Genomic DNA, 24,461 nt, shown 5'->3' with positions numbered 1-24,461 from the left:
CCCAAAATGATAAAAGTAAACATCAACTGTAATCAAATAAAAACACACAATAAAATCTGTGAATTCCATTATATGGTGGTCAACTACTTATGAACATGAGGCGTGTACCGGAGTGGTTGATATGCCCAGTGTCACTCTCTTAAAGAAACTGGTCACCCAGCAGTTCTAAGAGACAGTTCAGTTGTTAACTTTAGTGCTGTTTTCATTTATTCATGGAAGATAATTATAGTATGGGCTCAGTTATATGTGATAACCAAACTACAGTCCATGGTACTGCAAGGGTAGATAGATACTCAGGGACTGATCCTCTCTTCATGGTGAACTGTGTGCCTGTGTCAGGCATCTCCTTGATCCAAGCTGCAGTCAATGATTCCACTGAGATGATTTCCAGGGTCACACTACAACTCATGACTTTGATTTTTGTTTTTTGTTTTTTTTATTTCCCATCTTCTGTTCAGAATCCCAATAGCCTCTCTTCCTTGAGGATGTGAACAAGTGATAAAAACAATAAAACCTCTATCAAAGCAACATTTATCAATTGCCCATTGCCCTACAATAAGGCAATAAACAGAATAACAAAGTGATACCTTACAATAAGGCAATAAACAGAATAACAAAGTGATACCTTACAATATATACTTAGACATATACATCATAATTATCTTTTAATTCTGTTTTCATTAGTATAGCAGAGTTAGTAGGTAAGGACCTCCCAATTGCAGAAATTCTGTGAAACTGGTTCTTATTGTGGTAGTACATACTGTTCTTTTCAGAAAAAAAAAAACAATCCAACAGATACTGTCCTTATTTCGTTTGAAAACCGAGGAGGAAAGTGTTGCCCATTAAAACAGAAAATGATCCGATTTAACAAATATTGGTGTATTTAAGCAACATAAAGGGTGCTGATGAAGTGGCTCAACAGTTAAAGCACTTGTCACTTAAGCAGAAGGTTAAGAGTTAAGATTCCCCAAACTCACTTAAGTGTCAGGTGGCTGCTGTGTCTCTCCTATGATCCAGCCTCTGAAGGTGGCGATGGGGACCCCTAAGCAAGCAGGCTAAGGAGGCAGGTCATGTGGACAAGGTCTGGGTTTCAGTGTGAGACCCTGCATCAGTGAATCAGATGAAAAAAAAAATTAAAGGAGATTCCTGATTGCAACTTTGAGCCTTCACATATGTAATCACACACACACACACACACACACACACACACGTATATACATGAAAAAACAAAGCTTTAAAAAAATCGATAATTAATTATGATAAAAAGCAACATAATAAAAATGCTAATTCTACTGAACCTTATTTTGAGAACCTGATTATAATTATCAGTGTTCCTTTTCCTGTTTATTCATATTGAGATATGAGTGTGTGTGTGTGTGTGTGTGTGTGTGTGTGTGTGTGTTATGAGAACTCTCATGAACTTCCCTGGACTCCACGAAAGAGGTAACCAGTCATTGACCTATTAGAGAAGAGGGGATCAGGTTTGCAAAGGTGTATATTCCTTAAAGTGAGACTTACATCTAATGGAAACCATATAGCACTGATAGAAGAATCCAAAGAAATACATTCATTTTACATCCATGAAGTTCCCAACAATTCAGTATATTTATTTTGTCTTGATTTTTTTCTCCCTCTGGAGTTGTGAACACTGAGCTTGAAATCAGTTGAGAGAAAACTTGTTTCCAAGATTCTTTTCAATTTGCTTCTGTGGCAATTTAGTCAAGCAACCTGTTTGGAAATAATCTATTTGCAGAAGCTAAGTGGGGGGAAAGCCGCCACATTATATAATTCACTGAGCAGGTTTTGGCTCCCCCTCTGCCAATCCATCTTAAATAGTGGCTAGTGCCCCTGCATCTCGCCATACATATGATCAAGCAATTTTGCAGAAAAAGAGAAAGGCCCTGCAACTTGGCATCCCCGTGGACATTTATCTTTGAGAAAACCAAATGGAGCCAACTTTTGCCAGAGTTTAATAGCAAAGCTGTCACATTTTACACAAATGAGTATTGAAGTCTGTTGGCAAATGGGAAAGGGGTGGGGATCAGGGGAGTGGAGGAGGAGGGACTGCTGACTGCACTCTTTTCAAAGTGGATCCAGTTTTTAGGGGAGGGGCCAGATGCTTCTCTTGGCAGTAGAGACGAAGTAGTTAAAATGATTAGTAGCTAGGGGTTGGAACCCCAGGCTCTGTGTGTATATAAGACGCTGCAGCCAGCACAGAGCTGCTGTTGCTGCTGCCGGAGCCAGGACCACGGTACACTCGCTCAGCCCCTTAGAACACAGAGACCTGAGAGGGAAGTTAAGAAGGCTGCTTAGGTCTGCGCTAGGGATCCTGGTTCACCTTTGCAATAGAGACAGACACAGGAATCCCGAACGCTCTCCCCTGCCCCCAGACACCCGCCCACAGACTCCTGCGCTCCAGACCAGTGCCACGCGGGGCAGCCTGGCAGCAGGTCCCCGCTGAAGGCGATGCTTATAGGGATCCTAGCTCCCGTGCTGGGAAGGAGGGAGTAGTACCTAGCAAGAAAGCGAGGAGGCTGCTGGTTAGAGCCTCCAGTGACTAACTGCTGCGGGAGGACGGGAGGACGCCGCCTTTACTCCACTGGACACCTGCTGCAGAAGTCTCGCCACCATGATCCGCATAGTCTCGCTGCTGCTGGGAGCTGCGCTGCTCTGTGGCCACGGAGCCTTTGCCCGACGGGTGGTCAGCGGTGAGTCAGGGCAGGGGTACTGTCCATCCAGCAGAAGACAAGGGATTTGGGACTCTGGGGCTGTAAGGGGCAATCTGTAACAGGGTGGGAACTCCTCAGAGAGTTGGAAAACTGTACTGAGTAGGACGACTAGAGAGATGGTGAAAAACATTTTATCCTTTTTTCTTTCACCTTCTCTCCGCAAACCAGAAAGTTTAAGTTCTTTGTTTTTTTGAAGCGACTTCTATAACTGCGAAGCAAGCTCTAGCTAAATCGGAGCAGCGCAGCATAGTCTCTTTCAGGCACCGGTTTCCACTTTCTTTGGAAGACCAGGAGTGGATAACAGGCAGGCAGGGTTGGGCACCTGCAAAAGGGGTGTGGTAGGGCTAGGCAGACAGAGCATGGAAGCTAAAGAGCTGCAGTATGAATGCCACCTCCTGTTGGTCTGGTTCCAGTCCAGCCAGGGTGCTCACAGGGGTGGTTTCTGGTCTGAGTTTGCAGCCTTTGTTCTCAGGACAACCTGCAAAGAACTGGGGAGAGTCCCTGCACTCTCCCTTTTCTTCTTTGCACATTACATTCCTAGTTCCTAGTTAAACAACTCAGGAAACAGTCAACTAGAGTTGGGGCGAGGTTTAGTTTGAGGTGTACTTGGTAACGAATTTGGGTCTGTGCATCTTGCAGATGCGTAATTAAGTTTCTCAAATCAGTACATAGGAAATAAGTCAAAATTACCAAGCTTCCTAGGTTTCTCTCTGTTTTTGTTGTTGTTGTTTGCTTGCTTGTTTGTTTTTTTCAGCGTCTGTGGTCTAATCATTGAACAATTCACCTCCTTTAGTTTGGGGAAGTCTCCTAAGGGGTATAGAGTGTTCAGGGACTGAGATGAATGTGAAGAGCATTGCGCATGGCAGCTGTACAGTTACCCATAGAGAAAGCTCTTAATACGTCCATCAGGCTGTTGCAGCGAGTTTGGTGAATGCGGGAGAGCAGTGTTTTAAGGGTAAAGTGTTTGCCTATCACATACAAGGCAAACGTGGTCCGCAGAAAGCTTGTCCATCTGCCCAATAGGTGTCACTGATAGATGCAAGACGGCAGCAACTTAGAGTTTAGAAAACACTTCTTTAGGATCTAGCTTATTTAAGCCTGCCTCTGAGCTCAGCAATTCATGTATGTCAGCCAGTCAGATACAGTCCTTAAATGTACAGGTAAGCAATTAGTCTCCACAGGATGTTCAGAGCCTATGAGTTTAAATCCTTTTCCTCCCCAGGTTAGCAGAGAATAAAGAACTGCATGGAGATGTAACTGGTGGAGCCAATCACATATTTCGCTACCTTTGTTTTCAAGAATTTTTCCTGCAAATAAATGAAGGAGAGACTATGCTTTGAACATATGGCATTTCCAAACAAACCGAAGCATCCCACTGACTTAAAGAATGTTTATTTGTTGGATTCTTACTTACATGCTTTAAAGTTCCAAGAGGAAAGGGACATATTGAGGGTAGAAAACAGAACTCAATTCCTTTGTTGATGAAGAGTTTAATTTTCATTGTACTTCTGCATAAATTATTCCAAAACTTTGGCTATGCTTTTCTTTAGCAATTCATAGGCATCTCGAGGGTGACATCTGGAAAATTTCTGAGTAACTGAGCATGATTTATTTGATTTAGTGTAAATGATGATGTTGACTTGAGATTAGAACAATTATTTAGTTATGTTTTTTATGAATAATTTGATTGTCCTCACATTGATGTCTATCTATAAACTGATTTATGAATCATAGGTTTTGAATAATTTTAGCTGTGATGGGCTAAGCAGAGAGCAGCCTAGAATCTGTTATTTTTGAAGCAATATTTCCTAACATGTCCACTGTCAGTCTGTTGTTACTTATTCTGCATTGTGCAGCAACCCTTTGATGCCACTAGGGACCAGGGGCCCAGTCTGTCCTCAAGTGTCTGAAGAGAATTGGAACAGCTTCTCTGCTTTCTGTTATTTGGAACATACTTAGAACACATAAAAACAATGACTGTTTACTACATTTGAAGACAACAATTCACAATTCTTGTGTAAGTGTAATAACAAATAATCTCTTACCCATCATATGCCCCAAAGACAGACGCTGACAAACTAAACCTCCAGATATACTTTTCATGTCTCAAAAAATTTGAGAAGGTACATTCTAATGCTTTTAAACGCATCATTTTAAGATGAAAATTGTTTAAGGATAAACACATTTCTAAGAACTTCACCATCAGGTGATCTACATAAGATTTAACAGTGTCCAATGTAACAAGGCTGTGCAGAGAGACACACAGAGAAGAATTATGATATTCAAAGATAATCATCTGATGATAATAATCAAGAACTCTGGGGGTAACAATCAGTGTATTTACTGAATTTGTGAGTCACAATGGGAAACTAATTTGAGGATCTGAATTGTATGGTGATTTCTTACTCCACACTGAAGAACAGTGAAGAACATCTGTTGCATCCTTTTAATTATTCAGTTCAGAAACTCACTGGCTGGTAAGGGCATTTTGCTTCTGGCAAAGTTTGAGATTTTTTCATTATGGTTTAAAATAAAAATAAGTGGTTAAGATTGAGGACTCTAGTTTGGGAGAATATGTTTGAAAACAAAGTGACATTTTATTTCAAAGCTTTTGAAATATTTTAATGAAATGTTTGCTTTTCCTTCTTTTTTTAAAAGAGTTTGGAGCACTAGTCCCCAACGACCTCGTGCTGCAATGTGGCATTAACCATATTCAAGGCACCCCTCAAATTTCTCCAGAAATCTCTTATACGTACAGTTTTAACTCTACTACAACTGAGATACACTTTAGGGACTAAGGGAAATGGACCTTTTGAAACAAAGCTATTAGGTCTGCTACTGACTTCCTTATAGCAATTCATGTGCTTCATGGAGTCAGGCATAGTTTCTAAATGTACAATTAACCAATCACTCTCCACTTTTACCAGTATGTTTTGAGTCTCTGACTGTAAGTCCCTTTCGTTCATAATTTAGCAGAGAATTAAGAGCTCACTGTAGAGAGATGTAGCCAGTGAAACCAATTCCATGCAGATTTTTCTTTTTGTCATGGAGAGAACATAGAATATTTAAAAAGTAATTTAATAGTAACGAAGATACAAGTGAAACTACAGAGCATAGTCTAGCTTACAGAAAAGTCCTATGACATCATCAAAACAGAAAATGATGACAGTGCAGGTTGCAAAGATGCAATTACTTTAAGTATCCGTTGGGCAAAAAGGGAGCAAATTAATCTTATTACTAGGCATTTAATAAACTACCCATTTATCAAGGCATTATTCCTTAGTGGCTGCTCATCATTCTTATATGGTGGCACTATCTATACATTAATGCTAAAACAGGATCTGTAATTTAAAAAGGGCTCTGGAAGGGGAAATACAGCTGATGCTTCATTAGGAATTTTTACTGCTTGCATTTCTTTTTTGTGCTAGATCTTCACGTACAGGCACAGTCATATCAACAACTGTGAAGTGAACTTTCTAAAAAACAGTCTTATGTACTACTGATGGCACAGCACACCATGATATGCTAATCATAGTGACAGTCTTTGTATTTGAGATGACACTCAGTTTACCCTTTAATTGTTCTACTGAGAAAATAAAAGAACATATAAGGCATAATACATAAATACACATATATGTATACACATATATGTACACACATACACATGTATGTATGTATGTATATACATACATATGTAATATACAGAGATATAAGTATCCTGAAATGAACTCTGCTCCTATTATTCAACATGGAAAATACACACTCAAAAACAAGTTCTCAATACACAATCCTGTGCTTATACCAGCAATCAATAACCAACCGATATCTATATTAGATTAATATCTCTAACTCAGAATAGATTCATGGCATGTACGTTTATCAGTCCCTTTATTCACAAAGCTTGAGACACGTGTGGAGAAGTATAGACATCATGGAAATGGGCAGCAGAACCAGTGAGCCTGGTTCCAAACCTGTTTGCAATTATGATCTGTGTGAACTTGGACAAAGTTTTAAACTCTGTCTATGTCCCTGTTTTTTATTTTAAATAAGGGGAAAGGAAATATACATCATACATTGACTTAGAGAGTTGAAAGGTATTGATGTAATTAGTACCTTGTGTATATGGCAGGGGTAGGAGAAAGGCAGCTTGGTAAGCCTTGTGTCTTGAGTTGAGTTTTGTAGAGGCAAAGGCAACTTTTCTAGTTGAATACCTGATAAGAAAAACCCCCTTAGTTATATGTCAGCAGATTCAATTTCCCCACTTCCTCTGATGGTGTGAATTCTACAGGAAGTGAGGTCTCATATTTCAAATTATTAATCAATATTAGACTTATTATCATTAGTTCAATGAAACATATAGCTTATGTCAGTTTTTAAAGAAACAAAAATGATCATGAAAGTTTTATTTTTTTATTCCAATTACCTATAGTTCTGCTGGACCCAAGGTACATCTTTCTGATTGGCTGTTTAAACTCTCAAGCCATATTATTACAAACCTTTATCATGAATGGTTTTCCACTCATAATCTTTACATCTGTTTCAAATATCAGGATGTAGACTATGAGGTCACTTCCTTCTCAGAAAGCCAGTGGTGTTTCTTGCCGGGATAAAGATGAAAGACTGTTGCCACCATCATCACCGAAGTGACCCATGGCTGCAGATTTGATTTTCTTCGTGTAAGAGAATGGATGTCAGCTGTAGAGCACTCTGCAATTAAGTGAACAATAAAACATATCTTGCATAAATAAGTTAATTTTAATAAGTCTGTCTTAACTTCAAATAAAAATTCTTAAGAAACTGGTATACTCTTGAGAATTGCAAATAGAACACTTGGAATAAATGACACTCTTTTACTTAGTTCAAGATAATTGGCTTCATTCTCAGAGATCATGCAATTTATATGTTTCAACACCATCCCATGTTTTAGTGTGTTTTGTGGGGGATAGGAAAGAATTATGGTAAAGATATATTTTTTTTGATTCTAGTAATGAATCTTAAGTTTATCCAATCTGGTTGAGATTTATCATATTGTCCTTTTGTATATTTTCATTTTCTTAAATTAAGGGTGGGTCATTACTGAAAAAAATTATTTCTTCTATGTTTTATTGAACAGCATGATCTATATGTAATAATTATTTAATGTTGGTTACAATTTATTATATTAAGAGGGATAATGAAAAGTTTGACAGCCTCACAATTCTAGAACATTCTTCAATAAATAATTTGAGTAAAGAAAAAACAACTTATTAATTCTATTCAAGAAGGAGACACAAATTGTCATAACTTCATGAGTTTACTCTTGGTTTTGTATCATCGCCAAAACCAAGCTTTGCCAACATTTATGATTTTTCATAACAATGAAAAACTAAAACCCTTATTTATAGAAATAACATCAGAATATTAATTGTGATAATGATAGCAATGTTTAATAGCTATTACTAAAAATCCTCGGTAAATAAAAGTTCATATCTAGGTTTGTGACTCAGTGTGGGTCCCTGACAAATCTGAGAGGGGTGAATATTTCTTTCTATAATTCTATGCAAATTTACTTGAGAAAATGTAAATACTTCTTAGATTTAGAGATTATTTAGTTCCAGGTGTACATCTGGAATATTTTTATAAAGGTATGTAAACAAAGCTATGTTGAGCTTCTCCTTTATCAATGTTTCTAGAATTGTGAGTGGAAAGTCTTTGTAGATAATCCAAAAACTATGTAATTTTCAACTTGAGATTCTGAATTGAGACTTCTTTATAGCTAGTCAGTATGCATGTAACTTTAGTGTAGCAGAAACCATTGTATAACTTACAGAAAAATTGCCCTCCCATAAAATATTTCTGAAAGATTTTATTAAAGTATGATGTTTAAAAGTAAAAGTCATGGAAACTTTTTGTGCGATCAACCAGGGTGAAGAGGGAGGTCATCATAACTGTTTTCTAGGGGGACTGGCTTTTCTGGGAGTTGAAAAAGTCACATCAGAAGATCTGTATTAGCAGAACTTGTCTGGGAAGCAGGGCACCATTTGTTTCCCAGCTGTTCAAGTTCCAGTGAGAGCACAGCCAAATGGGATCAGCTGAAGTGCAACAACAAGTTCGGTAGCTCCAGCTTCTGCTCATTTTGCTGCTGCTTGGGCCAAATGTGCACAATAAGGTAGAAAGCAGTAGTAAAGCAGACTTATATATTAAGGTATTCACCCTGTCAGCAGGAACTGATTCTATGCGAGCCATAATAATTGTGCAGTGTGCTTATAATTTCTTGCAAACTGCTTTGCTCTCCCTGACCTGGTAGTAGCTCTTGAGTTCAAACATGAAGACTCAGCGGATACTCACCGAATGTCCTTTGGGGTTAACAGATCTGTTCCAGCTGATAAAAGGCTTCTGTCTTCAGCCCCTCAGATGCTCTCTTTTCTGCAGCCATCATCATCTCTGTTCATTTATTGAAATCGTGGACTACTCACTTCATCTAAAGGGAAAGATTGCCTGGTATAGAGGGCCAAGGTTGGCGATTTTTCCTAGGCCCATGTAGCATTAGTTGTGAATTACTTGAAATGCAATTCTTTATTTGGCATCATTACTTATGTTTTTTTGCAATATAACATAATAGGATTAGGAATTTCTACATTATATTGAGAGCATTCTATGCATTTTATTGTAAGTGCCATCTTTCTTTTATAAATGAATAAATTTCAATCATATTGTATACCTTCACCATGTATAAACTAGAGATCAACTTATCTTTTAATATGTCAAAGATTATAAGTAGTGTATTTTAACATATAAATTATACCCAGGCAGTCTCTTAAGGTGCCCTGGTTTTGTTACATATAAATACAAGCTACTCACCAAAAACATCCTGTTATTCTGTTTTTCTTTCCACTAAGATCTTCCAAAGTAATCTTAAAAAATAAAAACAGTGTTAAATAAAAATGCTTAAGTGAAATACAGAGCTAAATGTATTAGGGGGTGAAAATTGGAATCTTGAAAACTCAAGGGAATGTAACTAAGATATATTTGGAAACTTAGAAATATGTAGAGGATGTACCAGATGAAAATAGGATGCGAGCTTGATTCTTAAAGACAATAATAAAATATAGGCTTGTAATAATCATTGGAATCTTACAAGGAACAACTATTTTAAACAATGAAAACATCACAAAACCTAATAATAAACAAGAGTAAACTTTCAAATTTATATGTGATTTATATTTGAACTATGCATTGGGATTTCCACTGCTTCCTGACAATGATTATTTCAGATTATTTGCCCTACTAAAGCCTCTTTAGCTAATATCCCATGGCCATTTCTACTGATATGTTAATTTTTGTTAAATTCGGTTTAGACTATCTATTAAGTTGTTTGTACTTTTTTCAGTATGCAGCTCCTAAGTTCAGATCCCTGTTAGCAGACTGGTTTGCATTTCTGGAATAACTATTTGTGTTTTCAGCTTTTGTCAAGATCCTGAATGCTTACCACTTAAAAGAATCTGTTGTGAGGTTAATGGTCTTTGGCCACCTTCTGTTTGCTCTAGCATTGAGAGTCATTCCTGATCACAAACTGAGTTTCAGGAGTTGGGGGAATGTTGTACTCTTGTTGTAACATAGTTGCTCAGCATGATGGCCTGTAATTAAGAGTACACACTGTAAATTCTGTACTTATCAAAGTATTTAAGCATGATTCCCCCTTCTACAACTGACAACTTTTCATATAGACTACAAAATTAAAAAGACACTGTAAGAGGATGTCAAACATTTTATGTGGGTGTTGGGAGTCAAAACTCAGGTCCTCATGCTTGAACGGCAAGCAATCTAACCTTCAGCATCTCCCAAGTTCCATCACTTTTATTACTAAAAGTAATAGACTACAAAAGCAAACTTTACAATATTATTGAATGAGAAAGCACTCATAAAATATTTTTGTTAATTCTTTGAGAACATCATACAATACATTTTAAATCATATTTAGCCAAATTCCTTAACGCCCCTCCATCTTACTCTTTCCCAACTTCAGATCCTCTTCTCTTTTAAATTAGTAATTCATTAATTCTAATATGTACTCTCCTTCTACTTCTTGGAGTGAGTGGGACTATCTACTCAAACATATTTGAGAAGCTAGAAGCATCACCATTAAAGAAAACTGACTCTCCTCCAAGAAACTTAATTGTCCATAGTTTCTCAGATTTAGAGCCTCATGAGATTCTCCCCACTGTGCTAAAATGCTGAATGACTTGACCTTGGGCAGACCTTGTGCAGGCACCTCACCTTCTGTGAATTCATGAGTATAGTGATTCTGCCCTGTCTCTAACACATGCCTTTGCTCTGGTCCTCCTTAAATTTGGCTCTCACATTCTTCCTACACCCTTTCCATGATGGTACCTAAGCCTTGGGGAGGAGGGTCTGATATAGATGTCCTATTTCTGACTGAGCACTCTCTTGTCACTCATTCTTTATATTCTGTTGTGAGTTTCTGTGCTCACCACCATGCACTACACAAAGAAACTTTCCTGGTGCAGTTTGAGAGTTGCACTTATCTATGGGTAGAAAGATATGAATTTAGAGAGAATCTTTGAAAACGTGTTGTTCATCCTGTGGCTTGTGAGCTCTCCCTTGACCAGATTTGCAATAGCAGGTATGCTTATCCTCTTGGAGAGGCAGAACTTAAGTCTAATCAGAGGGTAGTTGTTTACTCCCATAACTATCATGCCACTATTACACTCATAGACATACCTTGGATAAAAGAATTCTTGATAGTGTTTTTTATTATGAATTGTTCTTTTATTATAATTAATATCAAACTTATGAATAAAGACCTCAAGACCTGTTTATCTATATCTTGTTTGTTTGTTTTAGGTCAAAAGGTGTGTTTCGCTGATGTGAAACATCCCTGCTACAAAATGGCCTACTTCCATGAACTGTCTAGCCGAGTGAGCTTCCAGGAAGCGCGCCTGGCTTGTGAAAGTGAAGGAGGTGTCCTTCTCAGTCTTGAGAACGAGGCTGAACAAAAGTTAATAGAGAGCATGTTGCAGAACCTGACGAAACCTGGAACTGGGATTTCAGATGGTGACTTCTGGATCGGACTTTTGAGAAGTGGAGATGGCCAAAATTCTGGTGCCTGCCCAGATCTCTATCAGTGGTCTGATGGAAGCAGCTCCCAGTTCAGGTAAGCTGTGACTGGACCCTGAAGTGTCTATTGATGCCCTAGAGGAGTCGGAAGGGCAAAAGAAAAGCCCTGATACCTGGAACACTCAGAGCACATGTTGCTAAGTGTCCCTTTGGTTCTATATTTGTAGGAACTGGTACACTGATGAACCTTCATGTGGAAGCGAAAAGTGTGTTGTAATGTACCATCAGCCAACGGCCAATCCTGGTCTCGGAGGTCCCTACCTTTACCAGTGGAATGACGACAGGTGCAACATGAAGCACAATTACATCTGCAAGTACGAACCTGGTAAGAAGCCTCTGTAGCTGTAACCGATTCTGTGCATGTTTGCCATAGAAGGCCCCGTGTTTAAGGTTTCCAGCCATTTTCTAGATTGCGGAGAAACAGGCATCACCTCACAGTTTGCTCTGTTAATGTACTGAAGCACATTGTTTGTAGGAGAGCAAGCCTGCCAGTGTGTTTCATGGAAGGGAATGGGTAGATACATTTTTGGGGAGAGGCGTATCCAAGAGAAAATAATTTATACAAGAATCACACTGTGTTATTGTAATCATGTTTTGTAAATGTCTGTGTGAAAATATCTTAGAAGCTTATGAGACTGTGTGGAAAGTAGTTATAGGCTACCAAAGTGCCTATAGGCTTGCACACTTGTGAGCGACGGCTCCTTGGTTCATTCCTGCCGAGTTTAGGGGAGCAAACAGCTTTCTTTAGGCATATTATTTCAACATGTTATAGCATAATGTTTTCCATTTGGTTCTTTAGCTGAGTGTAAGTCCCTTTTCAATAGTTTAAAAGAGTAAGGCCACGTTACACATTCTTCATTTGATTTGCATCTTTTGAAAAATGACACTTTCATTAGTTTTCTTTTGAAATATTCTGTTACTTGACATACGCAGCCACTGGGAAAATTAGTTTGACCTAAGTCACATTAGTGTGGCTTCCCACTGAATGTAGTGAAATTGAGTTACTTTAATGAGACACCTCAATTGAATTGGGATTTAAACTACAAGAAGGACTAATCAAAGATGTGTAAATTTGATCATCTTAGACACTCAAGATAGATATTTAAGCCTTGACACACTTATTTTTCGATTTTTCTTCACAATGTTTGAAAGGGTCATTTTAACTTTTTTGAAGAACTGTCAGCGTGACCTCATAATATGTTCCCACAGAAGGCAATTACATCCAAGTACTCATGTTCCATTACTCTTTTGAAATTACACAGTTTCTTTTTTCATAAAGCAATGAAGCACAGGGGATTATTGGATTAGACTTACCCTTCTCTTATGTTTATTCTGCTCTTGAGTATATTAGCCAACTTTTTATATCCCTGGCGAGTTTATTCTTTGCCCTTGGTTGCTAAATCTGTCATTACACTCCTGGAAGCTCTTGCAAAGCTAAGTCTGTTGTTCAATTCCACTCTTTCTGATTGTGTCTTAGAGAAATACAGTTAAAGTTCTGTGATGTTTTACACCTGCTGCAACTCTTGGCATTTATTAATTAGAGGGTTAGAGGGATGAGTGCTATGTAATATGTATGTATGTATTTATGTATTATACCCATGATCACTTTGAAATGTATAATTTACTTTAATATGTAAGTATACTCCCATATACTATCTAATAGCATGATCAATGATGTTGAAAATGTTAAAAATTTACCCTGGTTATTAAATGAGATCATTCAATTTTATGTTGTCCTTCTCTATTGACATTTGTTTCCAAGTCTGAAAACTGAGTTCAGTCTTAGAGATTTATATGGTAGAAGGAGAAAACCTATTCCCTTAAGCTGTCTACTGGCCTCCACATACACACTATGACATTCAAGCTCTTAGTTACACACAAAACAGATTAACTCAAAAATTAACATTGCCTTAAGAGCTTTTTAAAGATAAAATAGCATATCTATGATTAAGTTATTAAGTTTTTACTTAATTAACAATCAAGCAAACAAACTTTAATTGAAGTTTGTTAGAAATATTTTAAATGTAGTTTGTTGCTAATATCATATCTTGATAATTGGTTCAAAATATCAGTCAACCACTTGCATTCATATACTAATGAAAATCTTTAGACAAATAGCTACATATTAGGAAGATTTTAAGTATCAGTTAAATTTAAAATTTATGAAATTTAAAATTGTTTGAAGATGGGTGTTTAAACTACCAGTGAATCCAGATTGTAGGATATTGTGAACAGTGAGAATTCTTTCAAACACTTTCATGTTCCAAAGACTACAGAAAATGCTCTATGTAGCTTTTTTATATGCATGCAATGACAAGAGTAAAGTGTCTAATTTTTGAGCAATTAAAACATTTGCATTTGTTTTTTTTGTTGCTTGTTTGTTTGTTTTTGAGGCAGAAGTTTACTCTATGACTTAGTCTAGTTGGAAACTCAAAATATAGCCCAGGATAACTTCAGAATCATAATGAACCGCTAGACTTAGAAATAAAAGGATGGTGTAGACTTACAGAGGGAAAGTGCAGTTTAATTCCCTACCACCAAAGAACTCCATTAAGAAAGAGACTGTCTTATGCCGTGATGGGGTTCCTGAAGAAGGAAACCCCCATTCGTCTCCAGTTCCCTAAGAAGAACTCCATTCAGAGTGATACAGGAGTTCTGAAGAAAAAGCTCCTTCAATTCCACTTACTTCTGCAATATTAGAGGAGTTATTGTATATAGCTCAGGGACCACAACAAGAGAGAGGATCACTTTGGCTCAGCATAAACAAAGGAAATTCCTTGCTGTCACAACTTTCCAGTTAAGAGGGTTGGAGCTCTCCCAGCCCCCAGGGCAGCAGCAGGTGGCCTAACCTGTGTGCCAGGAGTTTGAGTGTGTGGCACTAAATAAGGGTTCTCCTGGTTCAGGTTTGGGGGTGTGGGATGGAGCCTTGTAGTTGGGTACAAGTGGAAGGAGGATTCAAAGCCACAGTAGGCTTGCTTATCAATGCCATTGTGCTTCCCTGCAGCACATTCAGGTGCGCGGTGGGTAGGTGGGGTAGCTAGAAGATTTGTAACCTATTCATGCCTAACTAATACAATTACTTTGGCTAACCTGTTAATGTAACAACTGGTTTCTTAGGGGGAAAGTATATTCACTGATAGTACCAGAACCTGATAAGAAGTCTCAAGAGTTTCTCACCCATTTGGGAACTGAAAAATCTAATCACATAAAGCTAGAAAAGAAACAGCCTGCAAATCTTGACTTAATATTAATAAAAGGAGTATCCCTATTGGAATTTACATCTCAGAATGTCATTATTTGGGTAGAACAGACATAGTTTTCAGATGCTGCTTGAATCAGGTATTCCACAAGCAACGATGCAGCTCTCTGTTAATTATTATTGCACTCTAAAGGTTATTCCATAAAAAGTTTACCTTTGTTTTCTTTTGAATCATGTTTTATGTTTTACCACTTAGGTTTACAAATTACTGTTTACCATTGTAACTTTGGGTCCCTTAGTCATTACTGATTGTAGCAGGCTGCCTTCAGCACTCTACCAGTTTTGGTTGCTAAATGAAACTTGGGGTTATATATCAAATAGGCTGTTATATACAGACATAATTAAATATTGTTGGTTAATTCTATGTACATTTAAACTCAGAGTATATATTTGACTGTGAATTATTTAGAAATCCAAATCAACTTTTTAAAAACCATTTAATAACATTTATGTTGACATTTGCATTTTCCTAGTTCAATTATTATTTATTATTTCTATGTTAATTATTTACAGAGATTCAGCCAACAGACCCTGTTGAAAAGCCGAATCTTACTAATCAACCTGAAGACAAGCATGAGAATGTGGTTGTTACTGAAGCAGGTGAGTCCCTTCTGTCCCTCTCATCTAAAGAACTGGGCTTTGAACTAGCACTTCATGTTGACCCCATGGAAACCTTTCATGTGGTTCAAGGATGTGGTGTATTAGTTATGGGCGCATAGACATTTATTTTCGACCTACATTAGAAATAATTATGCAATGATACATTTTAAATAGAATAACCTTTAAAAAATTCCATTTCAGGTGGCAGTATCTAAGTGATCGACATTAACACCTGTATCTACAAAGCATTTCCCAATATAGTGTAGTGTGTACCATGTATACTAGCCTATATACATAGACACCTGGAATTGCAATTTGCTACTGAATGTTCAGGGCTTGTCTGGCAGTAGAGAGGAGGTATAACATAAGCCTCATTATAGTTTATGTAGCCTTCCCTGGTGTAAACACCTCTATCTGATCAATTTCAGACTATCACCATGATATCACAGTAGGACATGTTGGAAGGGGGTTCACATAGTGGGCCCTCTATCTTGCTGTCACCCCAAAAGACAGAGTAGAAAAATGCAATTACCAGTGCAAGATCCATGTTAGCTAGAAACTCCTCGACATTCCTTAAAACTACTTTTTTTGACATGAACTAAATACAGATGAACAAAAATTTTATCATATTTCTTTTGTGAATATTGATCCAAAGGTCCAAATGTTTCGAAATTAGTAACTCATACAGAGGCTCAGAAGGAAGACTGGGTACTCCACAATCACTATTCTCTGCATTTTGATCCTCTTTGTAGCCCTACACACACACACACACACACACACACACACACACACACACACGACATGAAGTAAGAAAGAAGTAAGTAGAGTGATTTGTGAGAATTTGGAGTGGAGAGTGAAGTGTGGGTTTTATTAGAATAAAAAGCATTAAAAATGATATAGTAGGGAGGGCTTTGGACCTTCCCCAAAGTAATGTGCCTTAACCTTTCTGAGGAGCGGATGGGAGCTGGAGTAGGGGGCTAGGTTGAGGGAAGGGGAGAAGGGGAGAGCATGGGAACTGGGATTGGTATGTAAAATTAAAGAAGTTTGTTTTCTTTTAAAAATAAAAACAATAAAAAATGTATTAAACAGCAGCAAACTTCTGAATAATCTATCCCTAAATCTCATAAAATATACCGCTGAGGAAAGAGAATAAACAAGGAGGTGAATAAATTATGGCCAACTTTTATCAGAATCATTAATATTTTTGATATTGTTAACTAACTTTTAGTTTGCAAGCCAAATGGAACTCAGTTTGTTTTCCTTATACAGAAATGCTCTTAAGATTTTGGGCTTTTTCTGTTTCATGTATCTGATTTTAACATCATCCATAATATCTAAACACAATTAAAGTTGCCAAAAAATAATTAAACTACAGACATTTTCCTCTTATTAAAAGTGTGGCTATAAAAGTCATTTCCTGATTTGTAGGTCTTGAGTGTTGGTGATTTTCCTTAGAATCTACTAAGAGCATCTGCCATCACTGAAAGTGAGAGAACAGGGTTAAAAGATGACCTATTTTCAGAATTTAATTCAATCATGCTATTGTCTACAGAGTCTTATGTCTCTGGGTTATGACGGCATCACCACCTAGTATGTGCTTATTTTTACTTAAGGCCAGATTCTTACATTTTCTCACGACAACGAGCTTATTGGCTAAGATAATTCATTATCTACTAAGTCAGCAATGATTATAGTAATTATTGTTCCCCAAATAAAGTCTTCACTTTTGCAATGATGCAGAAGAATTAATAAAACAAGACAGCTAAGATTATTAACATGTTATGAAAATTAGTCCGTGTCTGAATTGAAAATGTATTAGAACTTTAAAAGCACGCATATTTAATTGAGCATGTCAACCAGGGCATTAAAGTTTTATTTATAAGTTTTTTCAAAGTGTCTATGCATTTTTCATAAGCTCTTCTACTTGGAGTTTACTTTATGGTAACAACTCTATTTTACCTTATTCATTACAGAAATTTGTTCATAGCTGCTTTTGAGCTCCTTCATGAGCTATCATTGAACACTAAAACTGTTTTATTTTTGCAGGCATAATTCCCAATCTAATTTATGTTATCATACCAACAATTCCTCTGCTTTTACTGATCCTTGTTGCTTTCGGAACCTGCTGTTTCCAGATGTTGCATAAAAGGTAAAAACCATATTTTTGTCAAGATAATTAGGGTAAAAAAAACCCTGCAGTATATTTTGAAACATTTTTTGAAAATGTTACTATATCTTTAACTTACATTAAATAATTTTAATGTTCTTACCTGTCAGTAAAAATCCAGCACATGGAGAGTTATAGAATGTACTCGGATTATATGAGAAATCCAGTGTCTCCTTCACAGTTCATAAGTCCTATGAACTGCTTGCTTACTGTTTCTGTTTTTCATTCAGGAAAACGGTGGCTCAGTTGGGTCATCTTCAGTTGCCTTGTGGTGCACAGTTAGCATATGTGATGGATCTGAAGTGTGAGTGCTTGTAAGCTCACACGAGATACACTATACATATGCTCTCTGGATTGTTAAATTTAAAATAAGATTGATGTTAAATCTTTCAATCTGAACATCAACTTATACATAAGACTTGGTTTTATAGGTAGATATGTAGTATAGTTTCAAGATTCAAATAAAAAGCTTCTGTTTTAAGACATTTTAAAACCAGGAAATTAAGTGCATTTGTGAAGACAGTGAGCTGAGTATGGTGCCCCCGAGAGAGTGAGCAGCATTACCAGGAGTGCAAGGCCAGCATGAGTTAGTGAGTTCCAGGACAGTCTGAGCTACATCATGAGACTTTATCTCAAAAAACTTCATTCTTTTGCAAACATTCCTCATTTCTCTCTCTCTCTCTCTCTCTCTCTCTCTCTCTCTCTCCCCCCCCCCTCCCCCCCGCCTATGTACTGTCTGGCAGATATTTTGAAATAAAGTAATATATCTGAATAGCAAGACTTCTAGGAACTTGTCAAACACTTATTCATGCTTATTATTTCCCTTGAGCCTGTGAAGTAAACTTTTTTTGTGTGGTACGATCTGCCAATTAAATTTCAATAAATTAAGTATAAATAAGTATCAATGAAAACACTAGGAGATACATTTAAATAAGGACATATGTGCTGAAAAAAATGACCTATTTGTTTTATGGTCAAATAATTGATCAAATAATTGATTGTATGATATCATGACCTGAAATAATTTTTCCCTTTTTGTTTCATCATCTTCTTTTCCTTAAATAAATCCTAAAGAGCCTGAAAATTAGCAACCTGAAAGGATATAGATGATTAATGTGTATTAATAAGTGATCTAATCTAGGCATGATATGCCTATTGTCCCAAAACTCAGGAGGCTGGGGGACAGAAGGACTACAAATTTGAGTCCAGCTGGGGCTACATAACAAGAACATAAACAAACAAGCAAACACTTCCCATGAACCAAATCAAGCCAATAAAAAATATAAAACCAAAAGAGTCAAATAAAACAAAACATTAACATGATTGAAAATACAAAAATTATTTGAGCTAAAAATCAGGGCTGTTAAATGAAGTCTGGAAAATTAATATGTGTTGTGACCCTCTTGATTTTCATTGATAAACTTGTGAAACATTATAAAATTTATTTTCTAGTATTTTGTATATAATAAATACAGTATAAAAAGTGTCATTTCTTGCCCTAATTCAGAAGACTATAGATGAAATCATGTTAGATTTTTCATTGGGAAAACAATGGTGTAGGAGGAATGTTAATTCCCTCTTAGCCCAGACAGACTGTTAAAATGTCCATTTAAGTAGCAAACTGGTTAGTAAACATTAAACATATGCTTCAAACATTCTCACTTGCCTAGTAAAATGTGTTAGTGTGTTGAGCAACAGCATCTCCTCTAAGGATTGTTTTGCTTGTCTCCAAAAAGTGGTTGTATTCATTCAAAAGATCTGTGGCTGTCTTCATTTGTTTGAAAATTTCGGAGTGAAAAAATAAACCAAAATTGGGCACTTTCAGTTGCCGGGATGACCTGAAGTCCTTTGTTCACCGTTCTTAGATCCTGCCCTTTTCCTTTCTTCCAGGAAAGCAAGGAGAAACTTCATCAAAGACTCCACTCCATTATCATCTGAGGGCCTTGCAGAAAGTTTAAATTCCAATCTGGTACACACGGTGGTTTCTCTCATTCCATATCATTTTCAGAATAACTTTTCTTCCCTTAACTAGTAGAACTTTTAAATGACACTAATTATGATTAAAGCAACAATGATAACTTCTTTCCTTACCATTAATAGCACTCTGCTCTTCATAAGCTCTGCCTGGCTTATTTTCTCTTCATGCTAGCTATATTTGGTAGAATTAATTTATGTTGACCTGATTTATTTGAAGAACTATCCATACAACATATAATTTGCATTTTCATTAATCACAACAGCACTGAAATTGATATGAACAAACCATTTTTCACTGTAATGCTGTGGTTTTAGAATTAGTTCTTTTTCTTTAAGGAGTTTTGCAAATCTGCAGGATGATGGCACAGTGCAGAGGTGTGTCTGTGAGCGCTGTGAGGGTGGCAAAAGACATTAGAGGTGGAAGGAAGTGTGGGTACCTAGGGGTAGAAGTAAATACTAAACACAGGGAATGTGGCCAGACCAGGTGAGAGGCCATCCTCAGGAAACTAAAGCAAAGAAATGCAGATCTTGACGTGGAATCTGGTACAGGATGACTTGGGGAATCTTAGAAACAGACACTTCTGCAAGGGCCTGACTAGTGAGCACTGTAGGAGAAACCACCAGAATTCCAGGCACAGGCTACCATGAGAACAGAATTTCTGCATCAACCATGTCTTGGAAGAAGAGCTCACAAGCTCCCAAGTCACCAAACATGTGTCTGCTTTGGACTTAGGCTGATTTGAGAAAGAGGCCCAATGAAGCTTTCTGGACGCAAATGGCCTAAGTACAGCCTGGCAAAGCGAATGGTAGGAGGGGACAGACATTCCTGATATTTAGGGTCACAGCAGGCATTTGGATGATTGACACTAATTGTAACAGCCATTTTATTAGAGTACCCATAAAGCAAGATTTAGAAACCTTGGCCAAAGAAAACAAGGTTCATTGTGGGAAAATTAAAGTCTTAGTACTCTGTCAGGCATTGTGACGCTTGGGTGTTTAAACTCTACGGTGAGTCAACAGATGCCAGTGTGTTTGGAATTGTTTGTCATCTTCACACAGTGGGATAATCTAGACATTTTTTTGTAGGAATGGCAAATATGCCCATGAGAAAGAAGAACTCATAACAACTGTCTGAGCATCTCTTTTTGGATGAAGACACAGCCAGCCTGATATGATTCAGGAACTGAATTTATTTGTTTTTATGTTTTTCAGTAAAGGAAGAACAAAAACTAGCCCGAACCAGTCTACACTGTGGATTTCCAAGAGCACGAGAAAAGAAAGTGGCATGGAAGTCTAATAACTAACTGACTTTGCTCCAGAAAAAAAGATAGTTTTGTAATTCCCGGTCAGTGTAAGGAATGGCATCATTAGCTTGGAATGGCTTGAAATCTCAAAGGATCTACAAGATGAACTGTAAGCTCCCCCTTGAGGCTAATGTCAAAATAATTTTTATATGTTCATAGTTTAATTTACAAAATATGCTGTGTTTATCATGGAGTAAGACCTGCTTACTCAGCTAAAAAAATGCACCCAAACATCATGTAATTGAAATGGATCATGCAGATAAAACTTCAGTGGACACATCTGGAATTCCTGGGTTGGAAGTAGTTCCTTTTGCTTTTCATCACCTTCATCATTTTGATCTACTTCATGTAATATTAATTGTATTCAAATTTACGGTGTGCAAAAAATTTTACCTTTGCAAAAGTGTTTGATAAAAATGGATTGTTCTAATATTTATATTTATGGTATTTCATTTTTACATACATGCTGTTTGATTAAATACTGAATTTACACGGACATTGAAAACTATTTCCATAGGGAAAACATTTTTTCAGAAATAGTTCATGTTCTTTCCATTTTCCTCCTTTTGTTTGCATAAGGTTTAGGAAATATCTTCAGAAATAAGAAGCTGTTTCATTGGCTGTGCTATAAATCTCCTGAAACACTTTACTTAGAGGCAAGAACTGTCTAACATCAATTGTTGAAGACACGTGCCTTACAATTATTCTTAATTTAAAATTAAACTGATTTTTGTAATAAAATATCTTTACTAATAGTTGTATAGACACCAATGTAGTTTATCTTGAAAAAAAAAATGTGTCCACAGTACCAATCACAGTTCTTCACACGTTGCCTATAGAATTGCAAGTTGTTCTCTGAGTGTCTGGAATCAATGTGTGGTTCTTCCCTGTGTACCGAACAGGATGGCTGTTTGAGGGCTTGGATTGACCCTGGAGTCAGACAGCTGCACCTCGGCTAAGATTTTCCTAACTGAATTTAGCTTGTATTGATATAGAGGGCTGAATGGTTTTCAGCTGTGTGATGCTAGGCAGAGCACACTGATATTACAGATCAAGAACAAAACAAAAACTACAAATCACACTAATTAATGGGCCATGGGCTAGAGGCCATTGATGTTTGGATATCTTTGAAGAGGGTTTGTTTATGACTGTGCCCGTGGCTTTCTTCTGTCTGATAGAGTTTCTTCAACACGTAGCATTTGTTCTTCTCAAGAAAGAGTTGTAACTATTTTGTCTTCGAATGTCCCTGTGTTATTTTAACCAAATAAAAAGTTCTTATTTCTGAGGAATGATCTTTGATGTTGTCTAAATTCTTAAATCAACAGAACACAGATGTGTTTCATCACGACCTGAAGATGAAAACAAACATTACATGTGAAGAACATAGAAGGCAAGGCTATAGAATGAACAGGGAAACTTGATATTTTTAGTTTTTCAGTTGGACAATAGTTTCCTTAAGTAGATTTGGTTTTCCAAAACAAAAGGCAAAAAGGGACCTCAGATCTTTTTTCTGCAGCTTTGGGGCTGAGAACTGGCAACTGCATGCTAAGTTAGGCTGTCCTCATTCAGCCCCCCATCCGTTCTGTGGCTCTCCATAATTTGGATCAAAATATAGAGCTATTTGGATCTATGCAGCTGTTTGGATCTATGCTTTCCCTCGATGCCAACTCCACCCATTTCTCCCTTTAGTTAGAACTGTGAGAAGGGAAACTGGCTTTCCCTTTGTCTGTGCCACCCCAAACCCTAACAGCTGGAGGGTGGATGCACACAGTGAAAGGGGAAAGCTGTTGTTACCCTTTTATCATTATCCAGGTCAGGATAAACTCTGGTGTCAATGACAAACTCCATCTGTGATAAGGGTGGGAAAATACATTTCTTTGCTCTTAGGAGATGGTAACGATACCATTCTAAGTGTTTCTGGAAGCTTTCGCTGGCCCTTGAAAAACATACCGAAACATAATGTAATTGTTTTATATTTTCAGACCATAACTTAAATATATGTTGGGAAATGCCACTAAGTATTGAGCTACCTTAAAGTATTCAAAACAAATAAAACACCCCACTCTTTACTCCTTGCTAAGATTTAGGTTAGTAGTAAGTTTTTACTAAGAATGTGTTCTGAGACCCCTGATTATTTATGTTTTGTTATTTTTATTGTTATTTATTATGTTTATGGGAGCATTCAATCCTCAATCATCTTGTTGAATATTCTTTTAATATGTTTGCAAGCTCTGATGGTTTTAGGTACAGCATCATGATTATCTCTTGACCTCTGACCTCCACCAACCTTCCTACCTGCACAGCTTTTTCCAGTGTCTTTTAAGTGTGCTGACTGGAATCATTCTCTCTAAATGTACCTGAAGCTTCCTTCCTTCCACAAAGCAAACCATAGCAATTGCCCGTCTTTTTCTACTTGTTTGAACCCCATTCGTCCTTTTGTTGTTTCAGTTCATGCAAAAATGTGTATGTGTGCTTGAAAAATATGTCTCTGTGTGTGCATATGTACGTTTTATGTTATGTTGCTATATATTTTAGCAGATTCAGTGATGTGAGCTAAATTGACATTTGCAGCTACTCTGGAAATGATCCAAGAGATTAAAGTAGTAAAGCAAATTAATTTATTACACATTTTTAGCTTTAATGGGCAATTCAACTGTGTCTGAATGAGTTTTTCAAGCTAAAAATTTCTGTAAACGTTTAAACTAAGAAAAATTTTAGTAAGTGATTTCCTCAAGATACCTGCATATTTTTGCTATTTTTAAAAAAAATATCAGCTTGAAGTGACTGGTAAGTTAAAATGACCCTGATAAAGATTTCTTGTGTAGAATGATGGTATTAGGTAGTTTACTTTTTTGTTGATGCTAAGTCAAGAGAGAAATGTGGTTGTGTTTTCTTTACCTCAATGACAGACACAGTTATGATGTAATTATGCTTGTGATATGAGATTACAATAAATGTGTTTTTATGAGCAGAGAAAACATTACATATTAATATAAATGCATACAGATGGTAAGGCAAGAAAACAATGGTGACTCTTGAGGTACACTAAGCTGAAACTAGCTGAGTTACAACAGTTCATTTCAAACAACAACATATGTCAGGTAAACTATCACGGTTCATTTCTTTATGTAGTTTTGCTTAAATATATGTTAAAGTAAAAACCTTTACACAAGAGAAAAAGGTAAGAATGATTCAAAACAAAGAAAATGATAAAGTTCATAAAATAATAATTGTTTATTATCAAACAAAAATTCATTTTAGAGTTAATTCATGTTGCAGAGATTGATTTTAATTTCTTGTTTTTCTTT

The 24,461-nt window shown here is 36.9% G+C and overlaps 1 protein-coding gene across 1 annotated transcript; it reads left to right on the top strand.

The window, feature by feature from the left end:
* Window positions 1–2,401: 2,401 nt before the first annotated feature.
* Chodl (chondrolectin) lies at window positions 2,402–21,497 on the top strand. The gene is made up of 6 exons (XM_041678632.1): window positions 2,402–2,708; window positions 11,574–11,883; window positions 12,014–12,171; window positions 15,619–15,705; window positions 17,752–17,854; window positions 21,062–21,497. The coding sequence occupies exons 1-6, from the start codon at window positions 2,630–2,632 to the stop codon at window positions 21,144–21,146; spliced, it is 822 nt and encodes a 273-aa protein (XP_041534566.1). The 5' UTR covers window positions 2,402–2,629; the 3' UTR covers window positions 21,147–21,497.
* The last annotated feature ends 2,964 nt before the right edge of the window (window positions 21,498–24,461 follow it).

The sequence above is a fragment of the Microtus oregoni genome, unplaced genomic scaffold (assembly GCF_018167655.1).
Source record: "Microtus oregoni isolate MIOR12 unplaced genomic scaffold, Mior012 000030F_ref0000283, whole genome shotgun sequence".
Lineage (NCBI taxonomy): Eukaryota > Metazoa > Chordata > Mammalia > Rodentia > Cricetidae > Microtus > Microtus oregoni.
Note: the sequence above shows the minus strand (reverse complement) of the source record. Positions and strands in the feature narration are given on the sequence as shown.